General features: G+C 37.1%; 1 protein-coding gene across 4 annotated transcripts in view; it reads left to right on the top strand.

The window, feature by feature from the left end:
• The window catches only part of LOC137757137 (sex comb on midleg-like protein 2), a 120562-nt gene that overhangs the window by 30193 nt on the left and 70281 nt on the right, over nt 1-20088 (top strand). For all 4 annotated transcript variants that reach the window (XM_068533760.1, XM_068533761.1, XM_068533763.1 and 1 more), the window contains exons 6-9: nt 18-86; nt 5616-5684; nt 11212-11280; nt 16810-16878. In XM_068533760.1, coding sequence (XP_068389861.1) covers nt 18-86; nt 5616-5684; nt 11212-11280; nt 16810-16878 — 276 coding nt within the window. The remainder of the gene's footprint in view (nt 1-17; nt 87-5615; nt 5685-11211; nt 11281-16809; nt 16879-20088) is intronic.

Here is a 20088-nt window from a genome sequence, read left to right as displayed (position 1 = left end):
CTTTCTTTTTTTTTAAGAGTCAACGGATGCAGAGAAGGAGAATCAAGAGAAAGCTCCTCAGTCAGACACATCTCCTGTGCAAAATGGTAGGTTTTAAATTAGTTCAGTACAACATATTTTTCTTCCTCACTCAGTGTTGATATAAACTCTTTTCTTATTGCTCTTGGTATAATCTCTGTATAGTAAGCTCCTGTAAATATAAAATCTAAGCAATAGGAAAGGTCAAAAAGATAGTATTTAATTTTGAAAATTTTACCTTGGTTTCACGTAGAGAGGGATTAAGCTAAAAGATAACCCTGTATTTCAGTGCAAATGTTGCCAAATTAAAGATATATAGTTATTAATTACCATGAATTACCAATTTAAAATAATTTGATTATTAATAAAAACCCTTCTAACACTAGAGTCAATGTGAAAGTCCTTTTTTGATGGTCAAAAGACAGTCCAGTGGATTAAAGCTTAGGCATTGAGGGGGTCTGACAGACCTGTTCTAGAATCTTGGCCTCATTCTTTACTGGCCTTGTGACCTTGGGCAAATTACTCAACATTCTTAGTCTCCTTTTTCTCCTGTGTAGCGCAGGGATAATACTACTTACCTCATGGAACTATTAGAATTCAAGAAAATGAGTGTAAAGCACCTAATATAATGCCTAGGCTTATAGTAAATGTTCAGTAAATGTTAACTTTATTTATGAAGTCTGAGTTATTAATTCATGTTTTAAGTTTTTTTATTGTGAACAGCATGTATATAGCACTACATCAGAGACGCAGGAGATAGAATCTGACCCATTGCACCTGCTCTTAAGGAAAATGAGAAAATAAGTCATACATAGACAAAAGGCTGAATTAAAAAAATACTACAGCAAACTTACTGTGTTTACCAGGGATTTCCAGGCAAACCTCTTGCCCCTTGTCTTTCTGTTGTACCTGCCCTGCCAGCCCTACTCTTGGAGTAAGTAGTTCACCCATGACTTTCTGTTCCTACAGGAAGATTGCCTATAGAGGTAATCCCCATGGAGCATGGAGTCATTCTTTCTCACTGTAGCTGTGTCCTCAGTGTTTCCTTAGCTCTCTTTCTCATTGGCCTTATTTTGTTCCTCAGGTCTTCCTTCCAACCCACAAAACCCTCCAAAGGAAATGGAGGCCGTTAGGTTAGAATGTTCTTCCTTATCCCTACAAATTGCTTTCCATTTTTTTAATATAACAGTTTTATTGAGATATAATTCATATATCACACAATCCACCCATTTCAAATATACAATTCAGTGGTTCTCAGTAGTACATTCCCAGAGTTGTGTAACCATCACCATAATCAATTTTAGAACATTTTCGTCACCCTAAAAAGAGATCCTGTACCCAACTAGCAGCCACTCCCCATTTCCTCCCAGTGCCTCTCCCTAGGCAACCACTTATCTACTTTCTGTCTCTATAGATTTTCCTACTCTGGAAATTTCATGAAAATAAATTTGAAAAAATATACGCTTAAAGGTTGAAACTAGTAACTTTTCAAAATTCTCAAACTCTCTGTTTGAGAAATTCTGATGAAAAATGATATTACTTAATCAAATTGACAGACATCTGCAGATATTTCTCAGGGCCCTGACTCTAACATCTCATTTTAGAAATCAGTGAGTGACTGCTGGAAGGTAAGCTCCAAGAGAGCCAGGATTTTTGTCTGCTTTATTAACTGCTGCATCTGCAGTACCTAGTACAGTGCCTGACACATACTGGTGACCTTCTATGGGAATCCATTGATGAATAAGACAGATATGATTCTTGCTGTCTTTGAGCTTAAGTAGACATTAAACAAATGCCCAGTTACAGTTGTGATAAATGCTATGAGGTATTGGGTGCTGATCATTCAGCTGAGAAGCTTCAAGCTCTAGATGTTTTGCCCATTTTCTTTACATAGCCTCTGAACCCAAACCCAGCACTGGTAGAAGACATTATGATTCTGATTTACTCTGGAGAAGACTGGGGGGGCCTCATAGATTATGTTCAGTTTGCTGAAAGGTGTTTGGGTTAACGTATGGACTAGAATAGAGTACAAATCAAACAAGAAGGACAATAGACATGTGCAGGTAACAGTCAGATCACAAAGTTATGTATGTACATCTGTCTCACGAACAGGCCTATCAGTTCCCAGGGCTCCTTTCTGAGCGAGGGTAAATCCGCCCCCCGCCCCCCCCACCAAATCTGTCAGTGAGGATAAGATGCAGAGGCAGACGGGAACTTCATGCTTGTCTGTGACTTTGACTATTTTGGCTCCTGGTCAGCAATTCCAGCTGTGATATTGTAGATGTATCAAATCTAAATTAGTAAAGCCTTTTGCTATGTGTGTTTCCCCCATGTTATTGGCAGGCTCTCATCATATGGGCAACCAAGCTGAACGGTTCTGTGGACTAAAAATTTTTGCCTTATGAATAAAGAAAAAAATTAAGGCTCCAGAGGTTAAATTAACTAGCAGTGCAATAGAAAATAATCGTATTATGGAGCACTGGTATAAAGGATTTGCTAGTTCCAATTATAGCCCATTAAGACACAAATGGTAATAGAATATTTTAAAAATTGTGTTGGATAAAGTATTTTCCAATGTCATTGAAAAATTTTACAAATGTAACTGGTTTGTGGAAGAGTCTTCATTAAGTTCTTTGAGGTATAATTGTGAAATGGTTTTGATTTCTCAGTCATTATTTTCAACTTATACTCCTTTCTTCCTGGTATGGTGGCTCCTTAATGACATCCTAGTCAGATTTTTTCCCCCATTCATGTGTTGTTTTGTTCTTCTTTTGTAATGCTCTCCAAGATCGTATGGTGGTAGAGCTTCAGTTAGAACCTTGGGTCTCTTGATTGTCAGGTTAGTGCTTAGGAGGTCACTGAAATAACCTGGTCAGTTAAATTTTGGAGCCACAGATCTCAGTTTTCACTTTTAATAAAGCTATCCAGTATTCTTAAGTTTAGGCACAACTATGACATTTAGTTTTAGAATAATAACATAAACCATTTATTGAGTTACTTGCATGTATACTACTTCACTTAGTTCTCAAAATACCTTATACCATATGTATTACTTTCCTCATTTTATAGATGAAGGAACTGAGGCTGAGAAAGTGAAATGACTTGCTCAGGGTCACATAGCTAGTAAGAGGCAGAGTCAGACTGAAAGACGGCAGGTTCAGCTCCAGAGCCTGTGTTCCTTGACATTCTGCTGCATACCTTTCAGCACTGTGGTAGTGCTTGCTTTACATTATCTGGAAGAAGAATTAAACCCAGTTTTTTTTTTTTTAGTGGAAAAATCTCTAAAAGGGTATACAGTGTTACATATGACATGCTTAATACCATATATAATATGTGTACATGCACATATAAATGCGTACTTTCAGGTAACAGTGGTATTCTGAAGTTGGCTCACATCGGCTTGGGAGAGCCAGTGGTACACATTTCTTCCCAACTTTGTGGTTGGTGACTTTACCTTGGCACCTTGCAGTCAGCCATGGTGGTAGTATTTACACCACAGAAATCTGCAAACGCTACCAGTCAGGCTTTTTGTTTGTTTGTATTTTCTGGAAAGTTGGCTGTTAAACACTTATTAGCAGTGTGTAAGTGGAACTGTTATATCCTTTGAAGGGTATATAATAGGCTAGTAACACAGATTCCCCTAGGGAGGGAACTGCCGAACCCAATATTTTTATAGTGAGGAAATTAGACAAGAGTATAGAAAAAACCTCATGGTTGATGAGAGTTAAACTTTGTATGAATTAATAGTACCTTTAATACTGCTATCAAGTCTTTCAGTGTCTTGGCAGTGTGACTGGCACAGTGAAAATCTTACTGTAGAACTATTTAGTAAATATAAATGTGTACTGCCTCAGTAGGTACTAGCCAATTATTTAAATAGAGAGCAGCCCATACATCCCTCTTGAGCGTTCACGTATGTTGAAGAGTCACTCAGTCATAACCAGAAAGTAGATCTGTTACCTTAAATGGTACACCTGGCATCATTCATAGATTCTTTTTTAAGAAGCTTGTCACTTGACAATTCAAGCATCAGTAAGGGTAAAACAGCAATAGATGGAAACACATCAAGTGTGGTTAAATTTGTTAGTTCATAATGATACTAAAAAAGAAAGCAAACTTATTTGTCATCTGTGGAGAATGGTATGGATACGATTCTTTTTTTTTTTTTTTTTTTTTAATTTTAAAATTTTTTGGCCACACGGCATGTGGGATCTTAGTTCCCCGACCAGGATCGAACCCATGCTCCCTACATTGGAAGCACAGAGTCTTAACCACTGGACCGCCAGGGAAGTCCCACGGGTACAATTCATTAGTTTGAAAACTAGAAAATAAAGGAAAAGAACAAAGTGTTGGATTGTGACTTCCCTTTGTGAGCTCTACCTCAAGGAAACTGAATGGTTGAAGAGGGGAGGTTTCTCTCTATAGAAGTTTTCTGGCTAATAAAGACAGGAGGATAATTAGAATACCTCCATTTTGCAGCCACTAATGAACTAATGGATCTAGGCAATAATCATCCATGGCGGCTCATATCACAAAAAGAGCGAGAACTAGGTATATTAGGAACCCCCTGTGAGAAGTAAATGAAGTCATCTTCTCTCCTCCTCCCAAAAAAGCCAAACCTGAATCTGGTTAAGCTCTTCTGGCTCGAAATAGCAATACAAATTTAGAGGAAATATAAGGACCAGAAGAACCCAGCATCATGAGGAAGTGGTCAGCAAACTCCAGACTGGAAATCTCTGAACTGGTATCATCGGCAAAAAAATTGCTAGGGGAAGGGGGAAAAAGAAGGAGGAGGAGGAGGAGTCTACAGATCAAAAGAAATTTAAGAAATGTATCTGCCATTGCTCTGTATGGACTTTATCTGTGTCCTGATTGAAACAGACACATTTAAAATATTTAGGACAATAGGGAAAATGAGAATACTGACTACTTATTTGATAATATTAAAGAATTTTGGTTAATTATTCAGCATAATAAGAGTATTATGATTAATTTTTAAATGAGTCATTTAAGAAATATATACTGTAATAAATGTGGATGAAATACATCTTAGACTTGTTGAAGTCCCAAGGTCCAGTACTGTTTGAGCTCCTCAGCCTAGCACAGAGAAAAGCTTTGCCTAGTCCATTGAATTACATTGTATTCTAGCTTCCCTTTTGTTTTAAATTCTCAAAAGCATGCACTTTATTTCTGAGGCACATTAATCTGAACATTGTAAGGATCAGCTCAGCTCATTTTGGTTTGTTCGTTCATTCACTTAACAAATGCTCAAGGGTGTTCTGTATGCCAGGTCCTTTTCTAGGCACTGAGGATACAGCAGTGAACAAAGGAGACAAAATAAATTTAAAAATTCCTGATCTTTTGGAGCTTACATTTGAGTGAAGTGAGACATACGATAAACAAATAAGCAAATTATAAGGTACATTATATATTGGAAAGTGAAGTCCTATGCAGAAAATGAGGATATTAATTACAAAATTAAAGCTGGCTTCTATTAGAAAATAGTTTTAGTTTATGGTTTTTATAAGTACTCTTTCAAACTGTTGCTCTGGCCTTCTGTTATTTCTCACTATTTTCTTTCTTTCTTTTTTTTTAAGAGTCAACGGATGCAGAGAAGGAGAATCAAGAGAAAGCTCCTCAGTCAGACACATCTCCTGTGCAAAATGGTAGGTTTTAAATTAGTTCAGTACAACATATTTTTCTTCCTCACTCAGTGTTGATATAAACTCTTTTCTTATTGCTCTTGGTATAATCTCTGTATAGTAAGCTCCTGTAAATATAAAATCTAAGCAATAGGAAAGGTCAAAAAGATAGTATTTAATTTTGAAAATTTTACCTTGGTTTCACGTAGAGAGGGATTAAGCTAAAAGATAACCCTGTATTTCAGTGCAAATGTTGCCAAATTAAAGATATATAGTTATTAATTACCATGAATTACCAATTTAAAATAATTTGATTATTAATAAAAACCCTTCTAACACTAGAGTCAATGTGAAAGTCCTTTTTTGATGGTCAAAAGACAGTCCAGTGGATTAAAGCTTAGGCATTGAGGGGGTCTGACAGACCTGTTCTAGAATCTTGGCCTCATTCTTTACTGGCCTTGTGACCTTGGGCAAATTACTCAACATTCTTAGTCTCCTTTTTCTCCTGTGTAGCGCAGGGATAATACTACTTACCTCATGGAACTATTAGAATTCAAGAAAATGAGTGTAAAGCACCTAATATAATGCCTAGGCTTATAGTAAATGTTCAGTAAATGTTAACTTTATTTATGAAGTCTGAGTTATTAATTCATGTTTTAAGTTTTTTTATTGTGAACAGCATGTATATAGCACTACATCAGAGACGCAGGAGATAGAATCTGACCCATTGCACCTGCTCTTAAGGAAAATGAGAAAATAAGTCATACATAGACAAAAGGCTGAATTAAAAAATACTACAGCAAACTTACTGTGTTTACCAGGGATTTCCAGGCAAACCTCTTGCCCCTTGTCTTTCTGTTGTACCTGCCCTGCCAGCCCTACTCTTGGAGTAAGTAGTTCACCCATGACTTTCTGTTCCTACAGGAAGATTGCCTATAGAGGTAATCCCCATGGAGCATGGAGTCATTCTTTCTCACTGTAGCTGTGTCCTCAGTGTTTCCTTAGCTCTCTTTCTCATTGGCCTTATTTTGTTCCTCAGGTCTTCCTTCCAACCCACAAAACCCTCCAAAGGAAATGGAGGCCGTTAGGTTAGAATGTTCTTCCTTATCCCTACAAATTGCTTTCCATTTTTTTAATATAACAGTTTTATTGAGATATAATTCATATATCACACAATCCACCCATTTCAAATATACAATTCAGTGGTTCTCAGTAGTACATTCCCAGAGTTGTGTAACCATCACCATAATCAATTTTAGAACATTTTCGTCACCCTAAAAAGAGATCCTGTACCCAACTAGCAGCCACTCCCCATTTCCTCCCAGTGCCTCTCCCTAGGCAACCACTTATCTACTTTCTGTCTCTATAGATTTTCCTACTCTGGAAATTTCATGAAAATAAATTTGAAAAAATATACGCTTAAAGGTTGAAACTAGTAACTTTTCAAAATTCTCAAACTCTCTGTTTGAGAAATTCTGATGAAAAATGATATTACTTAATCAAATTGACAGACATCTGCAGATATTTCTCAGGGCCCTGACTCTAACATCTCATTTTAGAAATCAGTGAGTGACTGCTGGAAGGTAAGCTCCAAGAGAGCCAGGATTTTTGTCTGCTTTATTAACTGCTGCATCTGCAGTACCTAGTACAGTGCCTGACACATACTGGTGACCTTCTATGGGAATCCATTGATGAATAAGACAGATATGATTCTTGCTGTCTTTGAGCTTAAGTAGACATTAAACAAATGCCCAGTTACAGTTGTGATAAATGCTATGAGGTATTGGGTGCTGATCATTCAGCTGAGAAGCTTCAAGCTCTAGATGTTTTGCCCATTTTCTTTACATAGCCTCTGAACCCAAACCCAGCACTGGTAGAAGACATTATGATTCTGATTTACTCTGGAGAAGACTGGGGGGGCCTCATAGATTATGTTCAGTTTGCTGAAAGGTGTTTGGGTTAACGTATGGACTAGAATAGAGTACAAATCAAACAAGAAGGACAATAGACATGTGCAGGTAACAGTCAGATCACAAAGTTATGTATGTACATCTGTCTCACGAACAGGCCTATCAGTTCCCAGGGCTCCTTTCTGAGCGAGGGTAAATCCGCCCCCCGCCCCCCCCACCAAATCTGTCAGTGAGGATAAGATGCAGAGGCAGACGGGAACTTCATGCTTGTCTGTGACTTTGACTATTTTGGCTCCTGGTCAGCAATTCCAGCTGTGATATTGTAGATGTATCAAATCTAAATTAGTAAAGCCTTTTGCTATGTGTGTTTCCCCCATGTTATTGGCAGGCTCTCATCATATGGGCAACCAAGCTGAACGGTTCTGTGGACTAAAAATTTTTGCCTTATGAATAAAGAAAAAAATTAAGGCTCCAGAGGTTAAATTAACTAGCAGTGCAATAGAAAATAATCGTATTATGGAGCACTGGTATAAAGGATTTGCTAGTTCCAATTATAGCCCATTAAGACACAAATGGTAATAGAATATTTTAAAAATTGTGTTGGATAAAGTATTTTCCAATGTCATTGAAAAATTTTACAAATGTAACTGGTTTGTGGAAGAGTCTTCATTAAGTTCTTTGAGGTATAATTGTGAAATGGTTTTGATTTCTCAGTCATTATTTTCAACTTATACTCCTTTCTTCCTGGTATGGTGGCTCCTTAATGACATCCTAGTCAGATTTTTTCCCCCATTCATGTGTTGTTTTGTTCTTCTTTTGTAATGCTCTCCAAGATCGTATGGTGGTAGAGCTTCAGTTAGAACCTTGGGTCTCTTGATTGTCAGGTTAGTGCTTAGGAGGTCACTGAAATAACCTGGTCAGTTAAATTTTGGAGCCACAGATCTCAGTTTTCACTTTTAATAAAGCTATCCAGTATTCTTAAGTTTAGGCACAACTATGACATTTAGTTTTAGAATAATAACATAAACCATTTATTGAGTTACTTGCATGTATACTACTTCACTTAGTTCTCAAAATACCTTATACCATATGTATTACTTTCCTCATTTTATAGATGAAGGAACTGAGGCTGAGAAAGTGAAATGACTTGCTCAGGGTCACATAGCTAGTAAGAGGCAGAGTCAGACTGAAAGACGGCAGGTTCAGCTCCAGAGCCTGTGTTCCTTGACATTCTGCTGCATACCTTTCAGCACTGTGGTAGTGCTTGCTTTACATTATCTGGAAGAAGAATTAAACCCAGTTTTTTTTTTTTTAGTGGAAAAATCTCTAAAAGGGTATACAGTGTTACATATGACATGCTTAATACCATATATAATATGTGTACATGCACATATAAATGCGTACTTTCAGGTAACAGTGGTATTCTGAAGTTGGCTCACATCGGCTTGGGAGAGCCAGTGGTACACATTTCTTCCCAACTTTGTGGTTGGTGACTTTACCTTGGCACCTTGCAGTCAGCCATGGTGGTAGTATTTACACCACAGAAATCTGCAAACGCTACCAGTCAGGCTTTTTGTTTGTTTGTATTTTCTGGAAAGTTGGCTGTTAAACACTTATTAGCAGTGTGTAAGTGGAACTGTTATATCCTTTGAAGGGTATATAATAGGCTAGTAACACAGATTCCCCTAGGGAGGGAACTGCCGAACCCAATATTTTTATAGTGAGGAAATTAGACAAGAGTATAGAAAAAACCTCATGGTTGATGAGAATTAAACTTTGTATGAATTAATAGTACCTTTAATACTGCTATCAAGTCTTTCAGTGTCTTGGCAGTGTGACTGGCACAGTGAAAATCTTACTGTAGAACTATTTAGTAAATATAAATGTGTACTGTCTTCATACTAGCCAAATTATTTAAATAGAGAGCAGCCCATACATCCCTCTTGAGCGTTCACGTATGTTGAAGAGTCACTCAGTCATAACCAGAAAGTAGATCTGTTACCTTAAATGGTACACCTGGCATCATTCATAGATTCTTTTTTAAGAAGCTTGTCACTTGACAATTCAAGCATCAGTAAGGGTAAAACAGCAATAGATGGAAACACATCAAGTGTGGTTAAATTTGTTAGTTCATAATGATACTAAAAAAGAAAGCAAAACTTATTTGTCATCTGTGGAGAATGGTATGGATACGATTCTTTTTTTTTTTTTTTTTTTTAATTTTTAAAATTTTTTGGCCACACGGCATGTGGGATCTTAGTTCCCCGACCAGGATCGAACCCATGCTCCCTACATTGGAAGCACAGAGTCTTAACCACTGGACCGCCAGGGAAGTCCCACGGGTACAATTCATTAGTTTGAAAACTAGAAAATAAAGGAAAAGAACAAAGTGTTGATTGTGACTTCCCTTTGTGAGCTCTACCTCAAGGAAACTGAATGGTTGAAGAGGGGAGGTTTCTCTCTATAGAAGTTTTCTGGCTAATAAAGACAGGATGATAATTAGAATACCTCCATTTTGCAGCCACTAATGAACTAATGGATCTAGGCAATAATCATCCATGGCGGCTCATATCACAAAAAGAGCGAGAACTAGGTATATTAGGAACCCCCTGTGAGAAGTACCTATGAAGTCATCTTCTCTCCTCCTCCCAAAAAAGCCAAACCTGAATCTGGTTAAGCTCTTCTGGCTCGAAATAGCAATACAAATTTAGAGGAAATATAAGGACCAGAAGAACCCAGCATCATGAGGAAGTGGTCAGCAAACTCCAGACTGGAAATCTCTGAACTGGTATCATCGGCAAAAAAATTGCTAGGGGAAGGGGGAAAAAGAAGGAGGAGGAGGAGGAGTCTACAGATCAAAAGAAATTTAAGAAATGTATCTGCCATTGCTCTGTATGGACTTTATCTGTGTCCTGATTGAAACAGACACATTTAAAATATTTAGGACAATAGGGAAAATGAGAATACTGACTACTTATTTGATAATATTAAAGAATTTTGGTTAATTATTCAGCATAATAAGAGTATTATGATTAATTTTTAAATGAGTCATTTAAGAAATATATACTGTAATAAATGTGGATGAAATACATCTTAGACTTGTTGAAGTCCCAAGGTCCAGTACTGTTTGAGCTCCTCAGCCTAGCACAGAGAAAAGCTTTGCCTAGTCCATTGAATTACATTGTATTCTAGCTTCCCTTTTGTTTTAAATTCTCAAAAGCATGCACTTTATTTCTGAGGCACATTAATCTGAACATTGTAAGGATCAGCTCAGCTCATTTTGGTTTGTTCGTTCATTCACTTAACAAATGCTCAAGGGTGTTCTGTATGCCAGGTCCTTTTCTAGGCACTGAGGATACAGCAGTGAACAAAGGAGACAAAATAAATTTAAAAATTCCTGATCTTTTGGAGCTTACATTTGAGTGAAGTGAGACATACGATAAACAAATAAGCAAATTATAAGGTACATTATATATTGGAAAGTGAAGTCCTATGCAGAAAATGAGGATATTAATTACAAAATTAAAGCTGGCTTCTATTAGAAAATAGTTTTAGTTTATGGTTTTTATAAGTACTCTTTCAAACTGTTGCTCTGGCCTTCTGTTATTTCTCACTATTTTCTTTCTTTCTTTTTTTTTAAGAGTCAACGGATGCAGAGAAGGAGAATCAAGAGAAAGCTCCTCAGTCAGACACATCTCCTGTGCAAAATGGTAGGTTTTAAATTAGTTCAGTACAACATATTTTTCTTCCTCACTCAGTGTTGATATAAACTCTTTTCTTATTGCTCTTGGTATAATCTCTGTATAGTAAGCTCCTGTAAATATAAAATCTAAGCAATAGGAAAGGTCAAAAAGATAGTATTTAATTTTGAAAATTTTACCTTGGTTTCACGTAGAGAGGGATTAAGCTAAAAGATAACCCTGTATTTCAGTGCAAATGTTGCCAAATTAAAGATATATAGTTATTAATTACCATGAATTACCAATTTAAAATAATTTGATTATTAATAAAAACCCTTCTAACACTAGAGTCAATGTGAAAGTCCTTTTTTGATGGTCAAAAGACAGTCCAGTGGATTAAAGCTTAGGCATTGAGGGGGTCTGACAGACCTGTTCTAGAATCTTGGCCTCATTCTTTACTGGCCTTGTGACCTTGGGCAAATTACTCAACATTCTTAGTCTCCTTTTTCTCCTGTGTAGCGCAGGGATAATACTACTTACCTCATGGAACTATTAGAATTCAAGAAAATGAGTGTAAAGCACCTAATATAATGCCTAGGCTTATAGTAAATGTTCAGTAAATGTTAACTTTATTTATGAAGTCTGAGTTATTAATTCATGTTTTAAGTTTTTTTATTGTGAACAGCATGTATATAGCACTACATCAGAGACGCAGGAGATAGAATCTGACCCATTGCACCTGCTCTTAAGGAAAATGAGAAAATAAGTCATACATAGACAAAAGGCTGAATTAAAAAAATACTACAGCAAACTTACTGTGTTTACCAGGGATTTCCAGGCAAACCTCTTGCCCCTTGTCTTTCTGTTGTACCTGCCCTGCCAGCCCTACTCTTGGAGTAAGTAGTTCACCCATGACTTTCTGTTCCTACAGGAAGATTGCCTATAGAGGTAATCCCCATGGAGCATGGAGTCATTCTTTCTCACTGTAGCTGTGTCCTCAGTGTTTCCTTAGCTCTCTTTCTCATTGGCCTTATTTTGTTCCTCAGGTCTTCCTTCCAACCCACAAAACCCTCCAAAGGAAATGGAGGCCGTTAGGTTAGAATGTTCTTCCTTATCCCTACAAATTGCTTTCCATTTTTTTAATATAACAGTTTTATTGAGATATAATTCATATATCACACAATCCACCCATTTCAAATATACAATTCAGTGGTTCTCAGTAGTACATTCCCAGAGTTGTGTAACCATCACCATAATCAATTTTAGAACATTTTCGTCACCCTAAAAAGAGATCCTGTACCCAACTAGCAGCCACTCCCCATTTCCTCCCAGTGCCTCTCCCTAGGCAACCACTTATCTACTTTCTGTCTCTATAGATTTTCCTACTCTGGAAATTTCATGAAAATAAATTTGAAAAAATATACGCTTAAAGGTTGAAACTAGTAACTTTTCAAAATTCTCAAACTCTCTGTTTGAGAAATTCTGATGAAAAATGATATTACTTAATCAAATTGACAGACATCTGCAGATATTTCTCAGGGCCCTGACTCTAACATCTCATTTTAGAAATCAGTGAGTGACTGCTGGAAGGTAAGCTCCAAGAGAGCCAGGATTTTTGTCTGCTTTATTAACTGCTGCATCTGCAGTACCTAGTACAGTGCCTGACACATACTGGTGACCTTCTATGGGAATCCATTGATGAATAAGACAGATATGATTCTTGCTGTCTTTGAGCTTAAGTAGACATTAAACAAATGCCCAGTTACAGTTGTGATAAATGCTATGAGGTATTGGGTGCTGATCATTCAGCTGAGAAGCTTCAAGCTCTAGATGTTTTGCCCATTTTCTTTACATAGCCTCTGAACCCAAACCCAGCACTGGTAGAAGACATTATGATTCTGATTTACTCTGGAGAAGACTGGGGGGGCCTCATAGATTATGTTCAGTTTGCTGAAAGGTGTTTGGGTTAACGTATGGACTAGAATAGAGTACAAATCAAACAAGAAGGACAATAGACATGTGCAGGTAACAGTCAGATCACAAAGTTATGTATGTACATCTGTCTCACGAACAGGCCTATCAGTTCCCAGGGCTCCTTTCTGAGCGAGGGTAAATCCGCCCCCCGCCCCCCCCACCAAATCTGTCAGTGAGGATAAGATGCAGAGGCAGACGGGAACTTCATGCTTGTCTGTGACTTTGACTATTTTGGCTCCTGGTCAGCAATTCCAGCTGTGATATTGTAGATGTATCAAATCTAAATTAGTAAAGCCTTTTGCTATGTGTGTTTCCCCCATGTTATTGGCAGGCTCTCATCATATGGGCAACCAAGCTGAACGGTTCTGTGGACTAAAAATTTTTGCCTTATGAATAAAGAAAAAAATTAAGGCTCCAGAGGTTAAATTAACTAGCAGTGCAATAGAAAATAATCGTATTATGGAGCACTGGTATAAAGGATTTGCTAGTTCCAATTATAGCCCATTAAGACACAAATGGTAATAGAATATTTTAAAAATTGTGTTGGATAAAGTATTTTCCAATGTCATTGAAAAATTTTACAAATGTAACTGGTTTGTGGAAGAGTCTTCATTAAGTTCTTTGAGGTATAATTGTGAAATGGTTTTGATTTCTCAGTCATTATTTTCAACTTATACTCCTTTCTTCCTGGTATGGTGGCTCCTTAATGACATCCTAGTCAGATTTTTTCCCCCATTCATGTGTTGTTTTGTTCTTCTTTTGTAATGCTCTCCAAGATCGTATGGTGGTAGAGCTTCAGTTAGAACCTTGGGTCTCTTGATTGTCAGGTTAGTGCTTAGGAGGTCACTGAAATAACCTGGTCAGTTAAATTTTGGAGCCACAGATCTCAGTTTTCACTTTTAATAAAGCTATCCAGTATTCTTAAGTTTAGGCACAACTATGACATTTAGTTTTAGAATAATAACATAAACCATTTATTGAGTTACTTGCATGTATACTACTTCACTTAGTTCTCAAAATACCTTATACCATATGTATTACTTTCCTCATTTTATAGATGAAGGAACTGAGGCTGAGAAAGTGAAATGACTTGCTCAGGGTCACATAGCTAGTAAGAGGCAGAGTCAGACTGAAAGACGGCAGGTTCAGCTCCAGAGCCTGTGTTCCTTGACATTCTGCTGCATACCTTTCAGCACTGTGGTAGTGCTTGCTTTACATTATCTGGAAGAAGAATTAAACCCAGTTTTTTTTTTTTTAGTGGAAAAATCTCTAAAAGGGTATACAGTGTTACATATGACATGCTTAATACCATATATAATATGTGTACATGCACATATAAATGCGTACTTTCAGGTAACAGTGGTATTCTGAAGTTGGCTCACATCGGCTTGGGAGAGCCAGTGGTACACATTTCTTCCCAACTTTGTGGTTGGTGACTTTACCTTGGCACCTTGCAGTCAGCCATGGTGGTAGTATTTACACCACAGAAATCTGCAAACGCTACCAGTCAGGCTTTTTGTTTGTTTGTATTTTCTGGAAAGTTGGCTGTTAAACACTTATTAGCAGTGTGTAAGTGGAACTGTTATATCCTTTGAAGGATATATAAGAGGCTAGTAACACAGATTCCCCTAGGGAGGGAACTGCCGAACCCAATATTTTTATAGTGAGGAAATTAGACAAGAGTATAGAAAAAACCTCATGGTTGATGAGAGTTAAACTTTGTATGAATTAATAGTACCTTTAATACTGCTATCAAGTCTTTCAGTGTCTTGGCAGTGTGACTGGCACAGTGAAAATCTTACTGTAGAACTATTTAGTAAATATAAATGTGTACTGTCTTCATACTAGCCAAATTATTTAAATAGAGAGCAGCCCATACATCCCTCTTGAGCGTTCACGTATGTTGAAGAGTCACTCAGTCATAACCAGAAAGTAGATCTGTTACCTTAAATGGTACACCTGGCATCATTCATAGATTCTTTTTTAAGAAGCTTGTCACTTGACAATTCAAGCATCAGTAAGGGTAAAACAGCAATAGATGGAAACACATCAAGTGTGGTTAAATTTGTTAGTTCATAATGATACTAAAAAAGAAAGCAAAACTTATTTGTCATCTGTGGAGAATGGTATGGATACGATTCTTTTTTTTTTTTTTTTTTTTTAATTTTTAAAATTTTTTGGCCACACGGCATGTGGGATCTTAGTTCCCCGACCAGGATCGAACCCATGCTCCCTACATTGGAAGCACAGAGTCTTAACCACTGGACCGCCAGGGAAGTCCCACGGGTACAATTCATTAGTTTGAAAACTAGAAAATAAAGGAAAAGAACAAAGTGTTGATTGTGACTTCCCTTTGTGAGCTCTACCTCAAGGAAACTGAATGGTTGAAGAGGGGAGGTTTCTCTCTATAGAAGTTTTCTGGCTAATAAAGACAGGATGATAATTAGAATACCTCCATTTTGCAGCCACTAATGAACTAATGGATCTAGGCAATAATCATCCATGGCGGCTCATATCACAAAAAGAGCGAGAACTAGGTATATTAGGAACCCCCTGTGAGAAGTACCTATGAAGTCATCTTCTCTCCTCCTCCCAAAAAAGCCAAACCTGAATCTGGTTAAGCTCTTCTGGCTCGAAATAGCAATACAAATTTAGAGGAAATATAAGGACCAGAAGAACCCAGCATCATGAGGAAGTGGTCAGCAAACTCCAGACTGGAAATCTCTGAACTGGTATCATCGGCAAAAAAATTGCTAGGGGAAGGGGGAAAAAGAAGGAGGAGGAGGAGGAGTCTACAGATCAAAAGAAATTTAAGAAATGTATCTGCCATTGCTCTGTATGGACTTTATCTGTGTCCTGATTGAAACAGACACATTTAAAATATTTAGGACAATAGGGAAAATGAGAATACTGACTACTTATTTGATAATATTAAAGAATTTTGGTTAATTATTCAGCATAATAAGAGTATTATGATTAATTTTTAAATGAGTCATTTAAGAAATATATACTGTAATAAATGTGGATGAAATACATCTTAGACTTGTTGAAGTCCCAAGGTCCAGTACTGTTTGAGCTCCTCAGCCTAGCACAGAGAAAAGCTTTGCCTAGTCCATTGAATTACATTGTATTCTAGCTTCCCTTTTGTTTTAAATTCTCAAAAGCATGCACTTTATTTCTGAGGCACATTAATCTGAACATTGTAAGGATCAGCTCAGCTCATTTTGGTTTGTTCGTTCATTCACTTAACAAATGCTCAAGGGTGTTCTGTATGCCAGGTCCTTTTCTAGGCACTGAGGATACAGCAGTGAACAAAGGAGACAAAATAAATTTAAAAATTCCTGATCTTTTGGAGCTTACATTTGAGTGAAGTGAGACATACGATAAACAAATAAGCAAATTATAAGGTACATTATATATTGGAAAGTGAAGTCCTATGCAGAAAATGAGGATATTAATTACAAAATTAAAGCTGGCTTCTATTAGAAAATAGTTTTAGTTTATGGTTTTTATAAGTACTCTTTCAAACTGTTGCTCTGGCCTTCTGTTATTTCTCACTATTTTCTTTCTTTCTTTTTTTTTAAGAGTCAACGGATGCAGAGAAGGAGAATCAAGAGAAAGCTCCTCAGTCAGACACATCTCCTGTGCAAAATGGTAGGTTTTAAATTAGTTCAGTACAACATATTTTTCTTCCTCACTCAGTGTTGATATAAACTCTTTTCTTATTGCTCTTGGTATAATCTCTGTATAGTAAGCTCCTGTAAATATAAAATCTAAGCAATAGGAAAGGTCAAAAAGATAGTATTTAATTTTGAAAATTTTACCTTGGTTTCACGTAGAGAGGGATTAAGCTAAAAGATAACCCTGTATTTCAGTGCAAATGTTGCCAAATTAAAGATATATAGTTATTAATTACCATGAATTACCAATTTAAAATAATTTGATTATTAATAAAAACCCTTCTAACACTAGAGTCAATGTGAAAGTCCTTTTTTGATGGTCAAAAGACAGTCCAGTGGATTAAAGCTTAGGCATTGAGGGGGTCTGACAGACCTGTTCTAGAATCTTGGCCTCATTCTTTACTGGCCTTGTGACCTTGGGCAAATTACTCAACATTCTTAGTCTCCTTTTTCTCCTGTGTAGCGCAGGGATAATACTACTTACCTCATGGAACTATTAGAATTCAAGAAAATGAGTGTAAAGCACCTAATATAATGCCTAGGCTTATAGTAAATGTTCAGTAAATGTTAACTTTATTTATGAAGTCTGAGTTATTAATTCATGTTTTAAGTTTTTTTATTGTGAACAGCATGTATATAGCACTACATCAGAGACGCAGGAGATAGAATCTGACCCATTGCACCTGCTCTTAAGGAAAATGAGAAAATAAGTCATACGTAGACAAAAGGCTGAATTAAAAAAATACTACAGCAAACTTACTGTGTTTACCAGGCAAACCTCTTGCCCCTTGTCTTTCTGTTGTACCTGCCCTGCCAGCCCTACTCTTGGAGTAAGTAGTTCACCCATGACTTTCTGTTCCTACAGGAAGATTGCCTATAGAGGTAATCCCCATGGAGCATGGAGTCATTCTTTCTCACTGTAGCTGTGTCCTCAGTGTTTCCTTAGCTCTCTTTCTCATTGGCCTTATTTTGTTCCTCAGGTCTTCCTTCCAACCCACAAAACCCTCCAAAGGAAATGGAGGCCGTTAGGTTAGAATGTTCTTCCTTATCCCTACAAATTGCTTTCCATTTTTTTAATATAACAGTTTTATTGAGATATAATTCATATATCACACAATCCACCCATTTCAAATATACAATTCAGTGGTTCTCAGTAGTACATTCCCAGAGTTGTGTAACCATCACCATAATCAATTTTAGAACATTTTCGTCACCCTAAAAAGAGATCCTGTACCCAACTAGCAGCCACTCCCCATTTCCTCCCAGTGCCTCTCCCTAGGCAACCACTTATCTACTTTCTGTCTCTATAGATTTTCCTACTCTGGAAATTTCATGAAAATAAATTTGAAAAAATATACGCTTAAAGGTTGAAACTAGTAACTTTTCAAAATTCTCAAACTCTCTGTTTGAGAAATTCTGATGAAAAATGATATTACTTAATCAAATTGACAGACATCTGCAGATATTTCTCAGGGCCCTGACTCTAACATCTCATTTTAGAAATCAGTGAGTGACTGCTGGAAGGTAAGCTCCAAGAGAGCCAGGATTTTTGTCTGCTTTATTAACTGCTGCATCTGCAGTACCTAGTACAGTGCCTGACACATACTGGTGACCTTCTATGGGAATCCATTGATGAATAAGACAGATATGATTCTTGCTGTCTTTGAGCTTAAGTAGACATTAAACAAATGCCCAGTTACAGTTGTGATAAATGCTATGAGGTATTGGGTGCTGATCATTCAGCTGAGAAGCTTCAAGCTCTAGATGTTTTGCCCATTTTCTTTACATAGCCTCTGAACCCAAACCCAGCACTGGTAGAAGACATTATGATTCTGATTTACTCTGGAGAAGACTGGGGGGGCCTCATAGATTATGTTCAGTTTGCTGAAAGGTGTTTGGGTTAACGTATGGACTAGAATAGAGTACAAATCAAACAAGAAGGACAATAGACATGTGCAGGTAACAGTCAGATCACAAAGTTATGTATGTACATCTGTCTCACGAACAGGCCTATCAGTTCCCAGGGCTCCTTTCTGAGCGAGGGTAAATCCGCCCCCCGCCCCCCCCACCAAATCTGTCAGTGAGGATAAGATGCAGAGGCAGACGGGAACTTCATGCTTGTCTGTGACTTTGACTATTTTGGCTCCTGGTCAGCAATTCCAGCTGTGATATTGTAGATGTATCAAATCTAAATTAGTAAAGCCTTTTGCTATGTGTGTTTCCCCCATGTTATTGGCAGGCTCTCATCATATGGGCAACCAAGCTGAACGGTTCTGTGGACTAAAAATTTTTGCCTTATGAATAAAGAAAAAAATTAAGGCTCCAAAGGTTAAATTAACTAGCAGTGCAATAGAAAATAATCGTATTATGGAGCACTGGTATAAAGGATTTGCTAGTTCCAATTATAGCCCATTAAGACACAAATGGTAATAGAATATTTTAAAAATTGTGTTGGATAAAGTATTTTCCAATGTCATTGAAAAATTTTACAAATGTAACTGGTTTGTGGAAGAGTCTTCATTAAGTTCTTTGAGGTATAATTGTGAAATGGTTTTGATTTCTCAGTCATTATTTTCAACTTATACTCCTTTCTTCCTGGTATGGTGGCTCCTTAATGACATCCTAGTCAGATTTTTTCCCCCATTCATGTGTTGTTTTGTTCTTCTTTTGTAATGCTCTCCAAGATCGTATGGTGGTAGAGCTTCAGTTAGAACCTTGGGTCTCTTGATTGTCAGGTTAGTGCTTAGGAGGTCACTGAAATAACCTGGTCAGTTAAATTTTGGAGCCACAGATCTCAGTTTTCACTTTTAATAAAGCTATCCAGTATTCTTAAGTTTAGGCACAACTATGACATTTAGTTTTAGAATAATAACATAAACCATTTATTGAGTTACTTGCATGTATACTACTTCACTTAGTTCTCAAAATACCTTATACCATATGTATTACTTTCCTCATTTTATAGATGAAGGAACTGAGGCTGAGAAAGTGAAATGACTTGCTCAGGGTCACATAGCTAGTAAGAGGCAGAGTCAGACTGAAAGACGGCAGGTTCAGCTCCAGAGCCTGTGTTCCTTGACATTCTGCTGCATACCTTTCAGCACTGTGGTAGTGCTTGCTTTACATTATCTGGAAGAAGAATTAAACCCAGTTTTTTTTTTTTTAGTGGAAAAATCTCTAAAAG

This window comes from Eschrichtius robustus, chromosome X (genome assembly GCF_028021215.1).
Source record: "Eschrichtius robustus isolate mEscRob2 chromosome X, mEscRob2.pri, whole genome shotgun sequence".
Classification (NCBI taxonomy): Eukaryota; Metazoa; Chordata; class Mammalia; order Artiodactyla; family Eschrichtiidae; genus Eschrichtius; species Eschrichtius robustus.
Note: the sequence above shows the minus strand (reverse complement) of the source record. Positions and strands in the feature narration are given on the sequence as shown.